At 32.2% G+C, this 18,092-nt stretch overlaps 1 protein-coding gene across 2 annotated transcripts in view; it reads left to right on the top strand.

The window, feature by feature from the left end:
- Nucleotides 1-18,092, top strand: part of LOC131843492 (sodium/calcium exchanger 3) — a 118,409-nt gene that overhangs the window by 82,646 nt on the left and 17,671 nt on the right. Inside the window, exons 2-3 of one of the 2 annotated variants that reach the window (XM_059192162.1) lie at nucleotides 6,106-6,197; nucleotides 10,327-10,386. In XM_059192162.1, coding sequence (XP_059048145.1) covers nucleotides 6,106-6,197; nucleotides 10,327-10,386 — 152 coding nt within the window. The remainder of the gene's footprint in view (nucleotides 1-6,105; nucleotides 6,198-10,326; nucleotides 10,387-18,092) is intronic. The other variant, XM_059192170.1, reaches the window with a different exon arrangement.

Below are 18,092 nucleotides of genomic sequence, written 5' to 3'. Positions count from 1 at the left end.
TTCTTTATAAACTGTCAAACAGACAGATATTTGACGTATTATTTGATTCTGAGGCGGAATGGAGTTCGCTGGGTCAGCTAGTAATAAGTTTATATATATCAAAATCGTAAGAATAGTTCGAGCCGAGAACTGTCTGTTTGTTTCTTAATATTTTAAATAAAAATGGCTGACGGAATTACGGTGAAATTTTCATGAAATATAACATGTAGAATGAGATGCGTTTGATACTCTGTGACTAGCCTTAAGGCATTTAGCGTAATATAGATAAAATATATCTGACATAAACATATTCGCCGGAGTATTTCGTTGTTTCAAGCGCAGATAAGGCGAGACGATAAAGCTATATCAAACGGAAATATTTTGAACCGGTTATATTTTATATTCTGAGATATATTTAATATTCTGAAACCAAATTTTAACGAGGTAGACTATGCATGAAACGGATTACGGATTTCGTTGGTAGTTAACGGTAAATCTTTAAAACTACGCAACGGATTTTGAAGCGGTTTTTTTAGTACATTGAGTGATTCTACCTGCATTCCAAATTTCAGCCCGATCCATCCAGTGGTTTGGGCTGTGCGTTAATAGATCACTATGTCAGTCAGTCACCTTTGAGTTATATATATTTAGATTACTTTTTACTTAATATTTATTCGTAAAATTGACGATTTATGAACGTAAAATTGACTTGCGATTATAATAAATGAACTGTATAAAATTGCACTAAACCTGCTCTTATGTACTATACGTTACGGTTGTTATTTGAACGGCGTCTGTTTAGATGCGTTGTCAGTGCCAGACTTAACACTTGTGTGAGGAAATCACGACATGGAAAAACATTCGAGAGGCGTTCCTTCCATTGTCCGTACATTTTGTATTGTCACAGAAACCATTAGACAAGTTCTGTAGATAAGGTAACAATAGATGCGTCGAGGGAAATAAAATGGATTACATTCTGCCTATATAACGATAGCTTTCAATACAGTCTATATATATAACACAAAGGTGACTGACTGACATAGAGATCTATCAACGCACAGCCCAAACCACTAGACGGATCGGGCTGAAATTTGGCATGCAGGTAGATGTTAAGACGTAGGCATCCGTTAAGAAAGGATTTTGATTAATTCTACCCACAAGGGGATAAAATAAGGGATGAAAGTTTATAGAAAACTTTGTCAATTTTAAACCGATCGTGCTGAGACTTTGCATGCATAAAGCTACTATGACATAGGCATCCCCTAAGAAAGGATTGTTATAAATTCCACCCCTAAGGGTATAAAATATTTAAACATTGTGATGAAATATTGAATATACCATGTATATATGTAATAACCCGCGGTTTAGTTCGGTAAGGAATTAAAATATCTAAAATAATCAGTAAATAAATAATCTATGCATATAAATACAATTGGAGTGTCTGTTTGTAATATTGAAATAACCGTTTTTTATTACATGCATATGAATATAAATACGGTACATTGACCAAAATAACATTTTTTACAATTTTTGTTTGTCTGTTTGTTTGTTCCGGCTAATCTTGAAATGGCTGAAACGATGTTTACGGGATTTGTTTGTAGTACTTACCAAGTAGTCTAGTACCCGACCACTAATGCCTTGAAACTTGCGTTTTGTCAACTTACTTGCAAATGATAATTATTATATTTAATATGATTTTTAAGGTTACATTGTCATTTTTGACATGCCACTATTTATCAAATATTTAAATATTTATACATGTCAATATTTTTATTTGGTCCAGTATTAGTCCAAAATGTCCTGCACCTTAGTAGCTAAGTGTAGATTAGCCGGATATATTATATGTACCGTATTTATATTCATATGCATGTAGTAAACGGTTATTTCAATACTACAAACAGACGCACCAATTTTATTTATATGTATAGATTAAGTACTACATTATTAACAATTTGCGTATGTCAATTACTTATAAATGAAATATTTAAATATTTATACATGTCAATGTCTTTAATTGGTCATCCAAACACATATAACAATATAAAATAATTTTATAGCAATTGCTTACATATAACAAAGCAATAAGGCCGCCTTATTGTAACGATACATGAGTACTGTGTTATATTGTTTGTGCTCTTTACTGTATGTTGCAAATAAAGTATATTCTATCTATCTAACTAACAAAGAATATCTCTCTGTTTGTGACACAACTTTGTGTGTAATAATATATATATATTGTTAAGAATTACCTCTAAATTTAATTAAATAAAAGAAACTTATAACAAATCGTATAATTGATTTTAACAAAATTAATATAATGTAGAACTAAAATTATATAAAGCAAATACGGTATGATCGGAGATTCGTTCGAGAGCACGTCTGTCGACCAAGAGAGTGAGACCGCACACTTTTTTTTTTTCGGACTACTCTAATGTTGTTGGCCGTAGCTGGCCTTTACAGCTTCACCGGACGTTAGGGGCGAGTGCAGATGGCACTCCAAACCCGCGGAAGGACTTATGGAGCGGCTGAAGGCCAACTCCTGCCTGACGGATACGACTTTAGTCTGAGGGCACCACTAGGGGTTCGAACCTCGGCTCAGGCCGTCGTAATTTCGATCCCCGTTTATATTGGAAGGGGGATCAATCGGAGGGGGGCCGCATACAGTGTTTCGCAGCCTTTTATAGACGTGCCGTACGACGGTGGCGCCACCAGCGGAAGTTGTAGCTAACAATATATATATATATAAATAATAAAAATGAATTATTTTAGATTAGGTATATATTTAATATAGGTACGTGAACTGTCATCGTTACACTACAATGAAATCAATGACACTTATATTAAAAATAGACAATTAAAAAGTTATGTTATAGACACTCTCTTCATATTTGGTTCTACATGATAAGGAACCGCATTATAATCAAATTCGTAACATTATTGTTGAGCTTATTAAATATGTCGCCTCAGTAGAATTAATAGCATAACAAGCATTGCCATAATTCAAGAGGTTTGGCGCGTCTCCGTGATTTATGGCCCCATATATATGTAGAGGTGAACAATATATCGCCACAGAGAAATACTTATTTTGGTTATGAAATCTTACTAATATTATATCATCTGTGCTAATATTATAAACGGATTTTAATGACATTATATTAAACATAGTTTATACAACTGAATAACGTACAAAGTTCATGTTGGTGCATAATAATAATAATAATTAATAATAATTTTTATTTTGCATCCAATATTTACAATTTAAATTGTTCCCTGGTACCTAAACTAAGTAAACTTGTATTTTAATTCACACATTATATTAAATAAGTTAATAACACAAGCTTATCATTATTTACTTGCAAAGTGTATGTGTGTGTGTGTGTGTGTGTGTGTGTGTGTGTGTGTGTGTGTGTGTGCGTGTGTGTGTGTGTTGTGTATGTGTGAGAGAGAGGATAAGAGAAGAAGAAGGAGAGATAAATATTAATACCAATACTAATACGGGGACACTAGTGTTTCACAGTTTTCATATTCAAGTGGTTTTAGCCATTTCAAAATAATATATAATTTGTCATTATCCTTGATATAACCGAGGTGCTATAAATTAAATTGCTTCTTTGCAAATGTTGTTTTCACAAATGTTTGTTTTGGTTCACTCTTTCACGATATATGAACATTTTACTACATCAGCATGTTCGTATACCAGGTTTTGTCTATATGGTAGCGAAAACATCTTTACAGTTCAATTAAATATGATTTTGAGGCACATCCCCAGTACAGATGCAGATTAATAATACAGAATAATAGGCAGATCCTTGTTAGCCACTAGATTTCTAAATATTATTATAAGTTTTCTAATTTTTTTTGCATATATGAGATGTGAATTCCATTTAATGAAATAGTGATATCAATGTTAAGTCGGTGCATTTACAATGTGTTGATGCAGATTACGATACGTGTGTATTCTTATACTGAAATCGGGTGGGTCTAGATGCTTTTGTTTTAGTAAAACAGATGTATTTGGATTTTTCAATATTTAGTGTCAGAAGACTATTATCTAACCAATGCGTAACCCTACAAAGAGCTTCTTCTGCTTTGTTTTTAAACTTATCCAATTTTGCGCATGAAATAGAAGAACAGTGTCGTCCGCAAACATAAAAACATCCATATCTCGCGAATTCATCATACATAAATCATTTACATACACTAAAAACAGGGTAGGACCTAGTGTACTTCCCTGTGGGACTCCATATAAACAATTAGCATAATCACTTAGATGTCCTTCAACACGAAGCCTTTGTTTCCTTCGAAAGATAACTCCATTCTAACGAAAGGCCCCTGATTCCAAAGTTTTGTAACCTAGTTAGAAGGACCGGTATACACACTGTATCAAATGCTTTTTGTAAATCGAACACACCCAAACTATGGTTTCCTGAGTCAAGATAAGAAGATATTTTGTTTGTAAGATTAAGCACTACGGTAGATCTTTTTTTCCGGAACCCATATTGATTTGATGCCAATAAGTTATTTTTTTCTAAGTAATTAATCAGTCGTCTGTTATTTTTTCTATAATTTTTGATATTGTAGAAAGGAGTGAGATTGGTCTATAATTTGCTGGTATCAATTTATCTCCTGATTTATGAATAGGACATACAATAGCTTGTTTCAAACTATTTGGAAAGACCCCCGTTTCAAAACTCAGGTTGCATAAAAAGGCTATTGGTGATGCTACTTCGTGTTTCAGAATTTTTAAGAGCTTGGTTGAAACGAGATCCCACCCAGGAGCAGCATTTGTTTTTAAACTGGTTATTATTCTCTCAACTTGTCCTGGATCAGTTAGAAATAGTGACATAGTTTTTAGTGGACCAGCTGTTGACGCTTCACTAGCCAATTGAGTTGCTGTTTTACCAATTTTATTTAATATATCATTAGCTAATTTACTCATTGTTAAAGAAATCATTTGCGACATTAAGAGAGTCCTTGGAAGTTTCTTTGATTTTTAACAACTCAGATGATGTTATATATACATATCTCCTTAATTGTATTCCATGTCATTTTTGAATTACCTAAACCAGATTTTAACTTCTCTTGATAGTATTGTTTTTTAAGTGTTTTTATGATTCTATTACAATATATAATGATATTATAAATGCGAAAGTAGGGATGTTTGTTACTCTTTCACGCAAAAACTACTCAACGTATTTTGATGATGATGATTTGATAGATCAGAATAATAGGCTATAATTTAAAGAGATATTATGAAAATTTAATGAAATAGTGATAAATGTTAAGTAAGTGTGATGCAGACGAAGTAGCGCGGGTAAGCTAGTATATTGTAGCGGTGTTCATGCATATAACTGAAATTATTGTCTGATATTCAATCTAAATTCTTAATAATATATAAATGTAAATCTGTTTGCCTGTCATGCTTTCACGCGAAAACTACTGAACCGATTGAAAAGAAATTTGATATACAGATAATCTAAATCATGAAAAAGGATATAGGCTACTTTTTAATATATATAAGAGAAAAAGTTTTATGGTATTTTCAGTTCATCATTTTGAAAGTTAGAAGCTTGAACTTTGACTGTTGGTTATATATAAATAAATATGAAATTCAAAGTTTGTAAAAGTTATATCCTTAAACTGTTAAAATATAAAAGGGGTTGAAAGTTGGGAAATTCGTAATTTTTTAATCTAGAACGATGAAACCCTTTGTTTCCGTATTTTTGGGGGTATATTTTTTTTATTTGATCATGGTCTTTATTCCCCGCAACGAAGTCGCGGGCACAGTTTGTTTATTATATATAGAGAAAATGCTATATTGGCGCTAATAGAATTATAAAGTGAACATCTTGGCGTATTGCTTACTATCGAGACTTATAGTTAAAAGGTCGTGAGTTCAAATCTGGACTGAAAAAATGTTCCAATTTATATTTCTATGCGGTGGGCTCGCCTCTAACGATGTTAAATGTAAATATACATGCATATATATAGCATGTCAAATGTTGCTGTTGCAACTTGAAAAAAAATGTTTTTCTGTAATTGTTACATGTTTAAAAAAGAACCAAATCGATCAGGTCGATAAAAATGGTGCATAAATTTATTAACAGTTATTTTTTTTTGTTACAGAAAATTCATTCCTCTTCATATCGTAGAAGAGGACAGTTACGAGAAGGACGTGTTATTCTACGTGAATCTTGGGGAACCAGAGCTGCTTGGAGGTAAGCATTAGAAGTGATTTCGTGTTCTTGGAAATTGTACCTTAAGTAGTAGTAGTAAATATACAAATTGCATTAGATAGACGATAATGCAAACTTTAGTATGAATCCTTTCAAGTTTATTATTTTTATAATCGACTATAGTTAATATATATTATACTTTCAATAGATTACCGAGGCAGACTTTAACAAAGTTATATATACTTAAAATATGTTTATTCATGAAACAGATTGTACCTATCTTTATATTTCACTGTCAAATAAAAAGCAATATACGAACCTCTAGAAAGAATAAGTTAGTATTGCACAAAAGTAAGTTAAGGTTATTGCAAATGTATATTCCATGGCACACAAAATATTTAAGTCTACCTGCAGATTTGATAGAATTAAGAGGACCTTATTTTAAAAATTAACCAAACGGCTGTTAGTGCACTATTTTATTCTCTGAATGATTATATAAATTACAAATATTATGAATAAAAATATAGTAATAATAAATGTAACGATATTAATAATAATAGTTTGGTATACGCCACAAAGCGTAAAAAACCATCAATAGTTGAGAAAATAAGACAACAGTGAAAATAATAATAGTTTGAACATTTTAACCCCATGAAAAAGGAAATATATAAAATAATAATAATAATACAATGCATAAAAAACCAGCAAAGGCTGTAAAAGGCGTTGCTGTAAAAAGAGAGAATAATAATAAGTACCTATTGTACTTTTAAAGAAGAAAGAAACAAAGAAAAATATTTTATTCAGTGCAATGTAAAAAATACAATATAAACTTTCTTATGAATATTTAGTTTGCAACATTAAATATCATAGTAAGACATATCTCTTACAAAAAGCTACAATACTGAATACCTTTCGCATTACTAGAAAATTTCTGACTTCCTCAATTATAATATTTTTAACGACTAAAGGACTATATATATTTTATATTTTATTTTTAGTTCTAAGAGAAACTGCGGTCGCTGATGATAAAAGACATATATTACAAATTGTCAATAAAAATGGAACAAAACATAAAATATTTAAAATGTTTGTACAAAAAAATATAATTATCATAAATGGTGCGTTATGCATAAACATCTTGACATACCGCGACCTCTCCCACACTTAGCTGAGACCCGTGTGGATGAGTATTACCTTCTTTTAAACCAGATAAAAGAAAATAAAATTAATAAATATTATTATAAAAAAACATTATAATAAAAATCTTTAATTATAACTAACAAATAAGTATGATGAAAAATTTTATGTCTACACAGAAAAGGCATATAACAGCGCTGCCTGCGTTTTAATTATTACAGTGGCTTAATTGTTTATGAATATATCAGTCTCTAAACAAAAAAATAGGTTTGCAATCTATTCACCTATTTCACCTATTTGCTTTTGTCTGTTTCAATTATTTTTTACATGTTTCCGACACAAACTTGTTACGTTAAATGTAAGATATAAAAAGTAAAATGTAAAAAATTGTTTCCATCAAGAAAGAATTCATTCTGTCTCTGATTTCTTGTAGCCATTGCAACGTAATACAATTAGGTTGTTCGTTAGACAGCTCATGCAATTTCATGAGAATGCTTGATTCAAAACTATTATATTTTTAAATCAACTTTATAATACAGTTTAAGAAAAATTCTGAGTCATGTTACGTATATACCTAGACTAAACAAATAGAAATAAAGTAATAACAAGATAACAAAATCAGTCTGAAATATTTACACTATCGTTGCACAACTCCATCAGATATGATGCAGCGATGGGTCAAAATAATAACTCGTTAAAGCAGTCAACATCCCTGATGTGCTACAGAAACAAACCATCCCCAATAGCACAATGAAGGTACTAGATGTAAGATATGTAGAAATGTCCTAATATAAGAAAGAAAAAGTAAGAAATTCCAAAAATAAATAAAATGAACACCCCTTAGAATAATATCTTATCTGTGCCCCTAGTTAGTAGTTTGTAGGTTAGACAAATGATGGGTAGGATTTACTATGCAAAATGTAAAATAAAAACGTAAAAAAGGAGATAGTAGAAAGCCTGGAAGTTTGTAATAATAATGTCAGGACAATTCACACAGCGCCATCTAGAACCAAGTTAAGCTAGCTAAAGCTTGTGTTATGGATACTAGATAACTGATACAAATACATAGATATTTATTTTTTCTAAATACATACATATTATTCATAGAAAACACCCAGACCGACACAAACAATCATACTCATAAATACAAATGTTTGTGCCGTGCGAGGAATCGAACCCGCGACCATCGGAAGTAAGGCAGCGTATTAAACCACTAGACCACCGAGGTCGACAATATTATTATATTCAGGATTGATAAAATACACGTATTTACACATGGATAGATCGTTAGTGTATAGATAAATTCGAGTTTCTTGCAATAATTGTACCCGTTCAAAGTCAGTCTGAGTTGCTAATTTAGTTATGAGTAGGTCACTGATAATCTCATACATAATATATAAACGTATCTTGTATGAGTGTTTGTCCAGTATATGTATAGAAAGACTCCTTTGATTTTACGGCTCATTAAAGAGCGGCGGACTTCAAGGGCTGAGAGAGTTAGATAGTGTTTACTAGGTTATTGATTTATCTATTGGTTGTCTAACGTTCATAAATAGGCGTTCCTATTTTAAAAGGTTTAATATTAAAAATGACTAATTCTTAAAGGTTCGGTACTCTATATGCTACTTACTTCCGAAATATTTGTATTCATGACTATGATTGTTTGTATGTCTGGGTGTTTTATATGTATATATAGAGAACGAGAAAGACCGTACGCGCCAGAAGCTCGATCGTTCCCTTGTCCTTCGACGTTGTACACGCTACTTTCATTTTCTAAAATAAAAGTAGCCTAAGTTACTCCTTATTAAAAACAGTTGCGCTATCACGCGTTTGCTTTCCCGCGCTAAATCTCTCGCTCTCGGTCCTGATCGTCCGTTAAAGAACCTGTCGTGTAATGCCAGCTATTCTGAAGGACAAGCTATTCTGGAAAATTTTATGCTGACCCTCCAATCAAAACACAGCTTCAAATAAGCTTGGCGGTTGAAATATATGAGACAGAGGTACCTATGCCAGAGATTTTGTATGAAGTCTACCCTGGTAATTTATCGGTTGGTTTTTTTTCTACTAAAAATGTAGTATTCACATTATGGAAACCTACTTACTTAGCTGTGCATTTTCAATAATTCATGCATTTTACAAACATATTTTATATGCACTAATACAAGTAGTTAATATAATAATTATAGAAAATGAGGCAAATGTAGAGCAGTACTTTAGATATTAGAAGTGGTTTCGTATCTACATACTTACATACTAATTACAAGACAGTCGCTTACATTGACATGTGGACACTTATTATATAGAATCTTTTTAGTGTCAAGCCCCACCTTAGATTATATAAACCAGTGTTTCCCAACCTCTTTAGAGCCATGCCCCATCTTAGCCCTTCTAAAATTCTTATGCACACACTATGTATATATAATAATATAATTGAATTGGTTAACTAAAGAAACGTAAATAATAGGTTTTAGGAGGAACTCCCTAGGAAATTGTTAAATATAAACAATTTACAAGTAACAAGTTCCTCCTAAATTATTGCTGACGTACTGGTCATATAGTTTTATATTTCATGTTTACAGTGTATTTTCTGCTAAGAATTATATTATATATATTTGCATACCTAATGATTTAGTATCTAATAAACATTGTGACACACAAAAACATATTTAATGTCAAATTGAAATTCACATTACATATAATTTTAATAGAGTCCATTTTCGAATTGCCCCTCTTAACAATGAAAAGGACCTAGGTGGGGCGTGGGCCCCACGTTGGGAAACACTGGTATAGACAATGTTAGCAAATTGTAAAATTTTAATAAATATATATTAAGGCATCAGTGTATGCGACTGTATATTGTCTATGCACATTTTTTTAATGTAAATATCAAATTTTAACTATGGTTGCAAATAGTATTTATATTAATACTCTTGAGTAGTTGTAAATTTTATAATATTTTTGTATATCTACAATAATAGAAATTTAGTCGCTTGTTTTTATTATGTTTGCATGAAAATGATTTTTGTTTTGGCAGAAGTTTTTGAGACATTCCTGCCTGATGTATCCGCTACGGTTTCAGTACAATTTTCGCCAGGTAAGTTGATTTTTATTAATTCTATCAATGTATTTGGGATTAATTCTATTGAGTATGACTATCAGGGTTGTAAAAAGTCTGCATTACACGAATTATAATGAGCTTTGCTTTGCGTAACCTTTTTAGTTTCATAGCTCGCGTATCAATAGTCATTGAAGAATTGAATGAAATACTCACACTCTCACCCCGATTTCGAACAGGTATTCTTTTTTTGGACTTAGACCCATAGCACTGTGACCTACAATGATCTATTGAAATTGAATCGCTTTTTCCAGAGTTCACTACTTAGACTCCTTAGGGACAAGAATTGAAGGATATTCTTAGGAGATAGAACACACAATCACTCTTTGTGATATTAGTATAGAAATTAGATTAATATAAAATGCATTTCATCACAAAGTATGGATTATAGGATAGATGGTATTTATGCACTTTTTATTACTAAATATTTACATGGCAATGCGGCACAGGGCAACAAGGCAACGCAAAATATTTACGTGGTTCAGCAGTTCGATGCAAGCACTTGTCTTCACGAGTATGATTGTTTGTTATGTATATATTTACAAAAAAAACCTAAGTATATATTTGTTGTCTGGTCACTATAACACAATCTATGCTTATGATAAGATACCGCTGTACAAATAGTGCAGGATTATTATTGTTATTACATATAAAGACAATATTTTATTCCGATCAATTAATTCTAGTCACATACATTGACGAAGTCCGGGCAAAAACTATTTACGTGATAATGGTCCAACAAAATTGTTCGGAACAATATTTCGTATTAATATTAAATGTTATGGATGTTTAACCAATAAAATTCCGTTATATATGAAAACTTCTAAGTTTTAGAATACTGGCAATACATGTTTTATGCATGCCGCCGTATACCCATAAACTTGATGGACGGACGGGTAGAAGGATTGGTTTTATGTACACTCCGCCGATATTCGAACGTGACGAACGATGGGAGAGTTGTAAGGCTGATATCGAAGATAGCGAGGAGGAAGCGAAAGTTACACCCGACTGTGCTCATTATTATTTGCAACTAAGTTTAAAAAGAAATTCTAAATTTTATGACATTTTTATCTTGCTCATTCTATATCCGGTAATGATGCTTCGAATATTTGTTGAAGATGAAAAAGAAAAATGTAAAAAGAAAATTTTATGGAAGGTGTTACATATGTATGGATAGTTGTGTGTGAAAGATGATATGGTAAAAAATGAGATGACTGCGAATAGGGATGAGGAAGGAAGGAAGGCCGAAAAAGATATGCATGTACTGATAGATGATATGGTAACGAAGGAAGTAAATAACGAGATGACTGCGAACAGGGATGAATGGAAAAGAAAAATATATTACGCTGAGCGCAAACTATGGTATAAAGAAGAAGCAGATGATATGATGAAAAAGAAAAACGTATATTGCGAATACTGCAAGTACAATTTAAATTCCAATACCATTAGGTATTACTTTTGAGTTTTGTTTAAGATGCATACGTGAAACCCATTATAGAAAGGTACGTTTACATTGTCTGCATAAGAAAATACCGAAGAAAAGTAAACACAAATATCTAATATATAATAGACTAGACAAGCAATTATCCGTAAGTTTATATTTCATTACAATTCGTTGCTTTAAGTCGAAGTATAAAATCCATATTTTCATCTATGCTAATATGCTTAATTCATCGACTTCTCTCAATATTAAATTACTAATGTATCGACTAACGTTTTAGTGAATTGTACATATGTCTGTCGCATTTTTCTTCCGAACTATTCTAGGCCTCCGCTGGCATTTACAGTTTCACCGGACGAAATGTGGGCGATACCAAAGGGCATTCCAAACACGCGGATTGAATTATGAAGTGGCTGATTTCCATGTCCTGACGGATACGATTTTAGTCTGAAGGGGCCTAGGGGCTCGTACTTAGGCTCAGGCCGTAATAATTTGGATCTCCGTTTGAATAGGACAAGGAATCGATCGGAAGCCTGTCAGTTGCACTGTGTTATTAATAGAACGCTAGGAGTTTAGTGACTAATTTCGCGCGTATTGTCAGTCTAGCGTCTATATTGTGTTTAGCTTCTAAACAAGGTTTCGGCAGATTAATCCAAGGATAATTGAGTACTTGGCGTCCTAGCTTGTTCTAGTAAACAATTTGGCTGCAATTCTTCACAATATTCGATTGAAGGTCTGATTTCGTCGTCGGCTATTTTTGACGTAAAATTGGTGAATCGCCTAAGTTCATAGTTCCAACAGTTAGCCTAATACAAAATTAGGCTCGTGTGTAAGCATATGTTCAGTTCAGTTACTGAATTTGGGTGATTTATTATATTCATATATTCATTACCCAATTTTTAGATTTACTAATTACTAGGTTCTATCCGCGTTAATAATATTATGGTAGGATAGAAACATAATTGTGTCAAAAAGTTATTGATTTATGAAAAATGAAACGAAAACTGTATAAAGTAAAATTGAAAGTTTAAGGATATCTTACAAATTTGTAGAACAGAAATATCCCAATAAAATTTACTGATTCGGTTTAAAATCAGACTAAAATAACAATAGTGATTGAAATTCGGTTGATTAAATCTAATTTAGGTGCATCTTATCAATTTATATTACTTTACGCTTCTCGCTAGCAACAAGATCTATATCTAAGAAAGGTTTGCGTGTTACCCTTTTAAATCACAGCTACTGCCTTAAGAGGGTTGAAGAAGATCGCCGACCAATTTGACGTAATGCTACTTTAGAACAAGAAAAGTTCGCGGAATTGTGCAAAGCTGACTTTGCACAGTTCTGCTTACAAAGGTCTTCATAGAACACTTATATGGGTCGGTGCGCTTCGTGGGAATGTTACGGTAGTTTTCCTGAAACCTATTAAATTTGTTAATTTAAGTTAATTCGAGAAAAAGAATTGTGTATAGATATAATCTACTCATTAATTATTGATAAAAACTAAATGTTAAAATGAAATATTTTCAAAAATATCGGATTTTTTCCCGGGATTGTTAGTAATACATTATCTTATCTGTGGTAATAGAGACTGTCATTAACACCATGTAAGATAGACCTCCACGCTTATCTTCTGGAAATTATTGTTGTTTATTCCCAATAAATTCTCCATATTGGACGTATTATCATGACTTTATGCTTATATAATCATGCCCCACTAATTCCATTCATCATTCCATTATAAAAATATATATATAAACTAGTTGTCCCAGCAAACGTTGTTTTGCCTTAAAATAAAAATAAACTACCCCTAACATTTAGGGGGATGAAAAATAGATGTTGGCCGATTCTCAGACCTACTCAATACGCTCACAAAATTTCATGAGAATCGGTCAAGCCGTTTCGGAAGAGTATGGGAACGAAAATGTGACACGAGAATTTTATATATAAGAAGTAGTTTGATTTTATTTACTAATCATGATCTATCGTAAATTGTTAATTAATTACTATTTAAACATTTGGAAGTCTTAATGTCATTAGTTTTAATTACGAATGAAATTCTGTTCTGCAAGTTCGGCAAGTCTGTTCTGCGTGATGTTGTGATATCACTGGCGTACTTCATGTATTTATATAGGCGAATTTTGCCACTTACCACCCGGTACCATCAATTTTGTTTACCATTCTAGTTACCTAAACAAAGGTAAGTTTATCAAAGTGGTTCTTGTCTAAGTAAAAGTAAGAAAATTCCTTATCTTACTACTACTAAAAGTGGAATTAATATTTAATCGTAAATCGATTCTATCATCCCAGATACTCGAGATTTATCGAATAAACGCAGAAAAGTAAGATTGTCATTTCATGCCAAACAAATCTCGGGCTCTACCCCGTAAGGGATTCAATTTGGTATTTTCCGCTTTGTGATCTCGAAGGGCGGATATACATTATAGTAATCTAAAATAAAACATCGCTTGTGTAGTGTACAGTAATAGTGTTGTAGTATAGTGGAATTATATATCTTTACATAGTATGAAATGAAGGCGTTTCCGCTATCTATTCGCTTAGATCTTTTAGACTACGCAACAGATTTTAATGCAATTTTTAGCTGTAGAAAGAGTGACTCAAGAGAAAGGTTTATATGTATACAAGTACACCCACACCCAGAAGCCGTAGCGGATAGCTAGTCTTATTAATATTATAAACTCGAAAGTTTGTGAGTATGGGTGGATGTTTGTTACTTTAATTAATATTACTTTTACCCGCGGCTTCGCTCGCATATTTTTTATAAATAAACAGTATCCTATGTTCATTCTAATACCTCCAAGAACATGTGTACAAAATTAATGGTGATCGGTTCAGTAGTTTATGCTAGAAAGGTGACAAACATCCCTACTTTCATATTTATAGCGTTAGTAAGTATTAACATTAATAAATAAATTACAATTTGAGTGGCATCACTCATGTACTAGGGTTTACATTCGTGTCAACAGCGTTACAGAGTATGACCCCTGCTCTACCGCTCTCCTGATGCGAAGATCATGTTTGAACAGGATTGATACGTTGACATGAAAGTGAACTAACACATAAAATATGAATGAGTACATTGAATTTTATATGATTAGAAGGAAATGGGTGTAAAAGACTTGTGTATGGAATGTGTGTAACAATTTCTATTGTTATCTCGTAATGTTACATTGAATATATATAATTTAAACACCGTGTTATCATTTTAATATATAGGTTAACTAGCTACTCGCCCGGCTTTGCACAGGTGTACATGTATTATATATATAAACCTTCCTCTTGAATAACTCCATCTATTAAAAAAAAACCGCTTCAAAATCCATTGCGTAATTTTAAAGATTTAAACATACATAAGGACGGACAGACCGCAACAGCGACTTTGTTTTATACTACGTAATGACTAACTGTTACCGGCGTGATAGAACATAGAAGACTACTTTACTATCTAAAACTATTTAAAAGAAAAGAACGCGTCTGGGTTATAATAATAATAATACATAATAATGTTTTAGAAAAATTTACACAGCGCCACTTAGTCCCAAGCGAAAGAAGAGCTTGTGTTATAGATACTAGATAACTGACAGAAATACTTAGAAAACACCCAGACTGATACAAACAATCATACTCATGAAATGAATACGTTTGTATCGTGTTATGAATTGACCTTGCGAACGTCGATAATAAGGCATGGTGCTAAACCGTTAAACCACCAAAGCGGATAAATTATTGTAAAAAAACACATATATATTATAGTTGAATATATTAAGAAGTAAAAGAAAACATAAAAGATACACATCCCTTCAACTTTTAGAAATCTTAAAACTGTTATCTGGTATTTAAACATTCTTTTATATATATATATATATAGCTACCTAGAAAAAAAACCTAATCTTTACTTTGCGCTGAAAGGCCATAACACCCCAGATTAATTCGTTATCGGGACAGATTCTATTAGATGTCTCTCCATTGCGACGTAAGCCAGGATACGGTGGCTTTCCACAACGACACAATGAGCGATGAAGCTGACAGTTTCGGGGAAAGTTAACATCGTTCTGTTTATTTGTTTTTACCTATGTACACTTTATACAAAGTCATCTGCATGAGTCTTTCTCTCCATATCTGCTATCAAGCATCTTACTTTGAAGCATCAGTATCGAATCAATACTAAAATAGATTATTTTAATAGAGTAAAAACAATATATGCATCATTTCTAGAGCCCTCACTAGACACTGCAAATTGAATTCAAATTCAAATTTAAAAATATTTTATTCATGTAGGACATATGAACGAAATATTTTTATATAAATGAATAATATGAATAAACATAATATATAATATGAATAAACACAAGCCGAAGGCCTTAGCTTAACAACAATCTGCAGATTTTGCTAAGGACAAGAGAAATTCCCACTATAGATCCTATGTGGTTGTAGCCCACTCATGCATAAATGAAACATCCTTCTCTTTGGAAAGTATACACTCTCTCCTGAGGAGATAAAAACTATCGCTCCTAAGAATATCACAATTCTTGTCTCTCTCGGGTCAACTTTAGAAAAAGCGAAGTACAATAGATCTATGCCGGTCGCAGTGTCACTGGTCTTAGCACCTAACAATAGCCCAAAACCCCTCAATAAAAAGTAATACTGTAATGAAATATATTTCAATATATATACTTGCCTTATCAAACTCTCGCGTGATAAGGCAAGTGATGTAATTTTGGACTTATTCAGTCGAGTTCGAGTCGAGTTACATTAATTGTGGACTAAGATGATATGCGTCCTTACTCTGTAATTTTGCATTTTACACTTAGTATTTACTCTTACTATTAGCATCCATTGATTCTCTATAATACTTTTAAGAGTCACTATATTTATAGGAAGAGGAAAAAGGGGTTGAGTCGGTTGGTTGGTCGCTTTACTAGAAACTTTCTACCCAATCGGTTATCGATTTTTCGAACTATGTGTGTTATGTAAATTAGGGTTACGCGATTTTCAGTTTCCTACACTCATTCGCTGTAGTGTTTGTATATGTGTGTACTACCTTTTACCAGTAATTTCGTCTGCATATACTTTCATCCCTAATTTCACCCCGTTCCAAATTATTGTTTGAGGTATGTAAGGTTTTAGACGAGCTAAGCCTCGTGAAAGAATCTATGTCACAAACACACTGACAGACACTTTCAGAATAATTGATTATTTAATTTCATATTATTAAATTTAATAAAATAAGTCACTCATGGTTATCAGAGTAGACCAGTCCCTACAAACAGCACCCGATCATGAGTGCAACGGGTGAGCCAGCCATCATTACGCTCAACCACATTTTAGGGACCCCAAGGACCCATCTAGCCACGCCACCTTGTCTTGACATTTTAGAGAGTATGACTGACTTATGGCTATAGAATAATAAGAAAACAATAATCATAAAAAATATACATATAATATAAATATATATTGTTGTAACTGCTTAATCAAAAAGACATTTATATTCTAAAGTAATAAAAGTTAATAGTTCAGTTCCTTATTGTTTTTACTTCGGTTCCTCATAGGCACCGGTGTAGTCACAAATCGAATCATGTCATAGATATGTAGTTATTATAAAAAGCATAGACGTACAAGAAATATATATAAAACAGTATTTTTCTTTTATTGTTATTTATCTATATACATAAATATAAAAAATATAACATATATAAAATAGTTTCGAACAGTGCCATGTTGCAAATTGTGAAGAACATCATTTTCTTTGGCGTCGTAAAACAAAGCGACTCTATGTAAATAATTCAGTGGGCTGGTTTTGAATAACAAATTTCGTTGTTAACATTTTCTTTAGGATTTCCGTAATATTCGGCTATGGACGTTTGTAATAATACATTTTTCTGATTCATTGGTTCAGCTAGAATTAACTCTTCTCTCTCTTATAGATTTATTCCTCATATTTGTAGTTTACTAAAATAATAGTGTATTAATTTAAATCTCAACTTACTCTCCGGTGAAGGTAAACACCCATAAAGGACTCAAATTAGCTTTAGGAATGGCGGTAGGCTAGCTCTTTGCCAGGTTATTTTTATACTACGAAAATAAAGAATTCCCTTCCCCAGCAATTGTTAACAATGATTCTGGCTATTCAATTTGGGATTAAAGCCATATTGATATATAGAGATGAAGTTATATATATTTATTTTAATTATTATTTTCACGTACCCTCAAATGGGTTGAAGCT

Source organism: Achroia grisella, unplaced genomic scaffold (genome assembly GCF_030625045.1).
Source record: "Achroia grisella isolate CSIRO2021 unplaced genomic scaffold, CSIRO_AGI_Agris_v1 utg1086, whole genome shotgun sequence".
NCBI classification, from domain to species: Eukaryota; Metazoa; Arthropoda; class Insecta; order Lepidoptera; family Pyralidae; genus Achroia; species Achroia grisella.
This window is presented reverse-complemented; position numbering and strand designations above follow the sequence as displayed.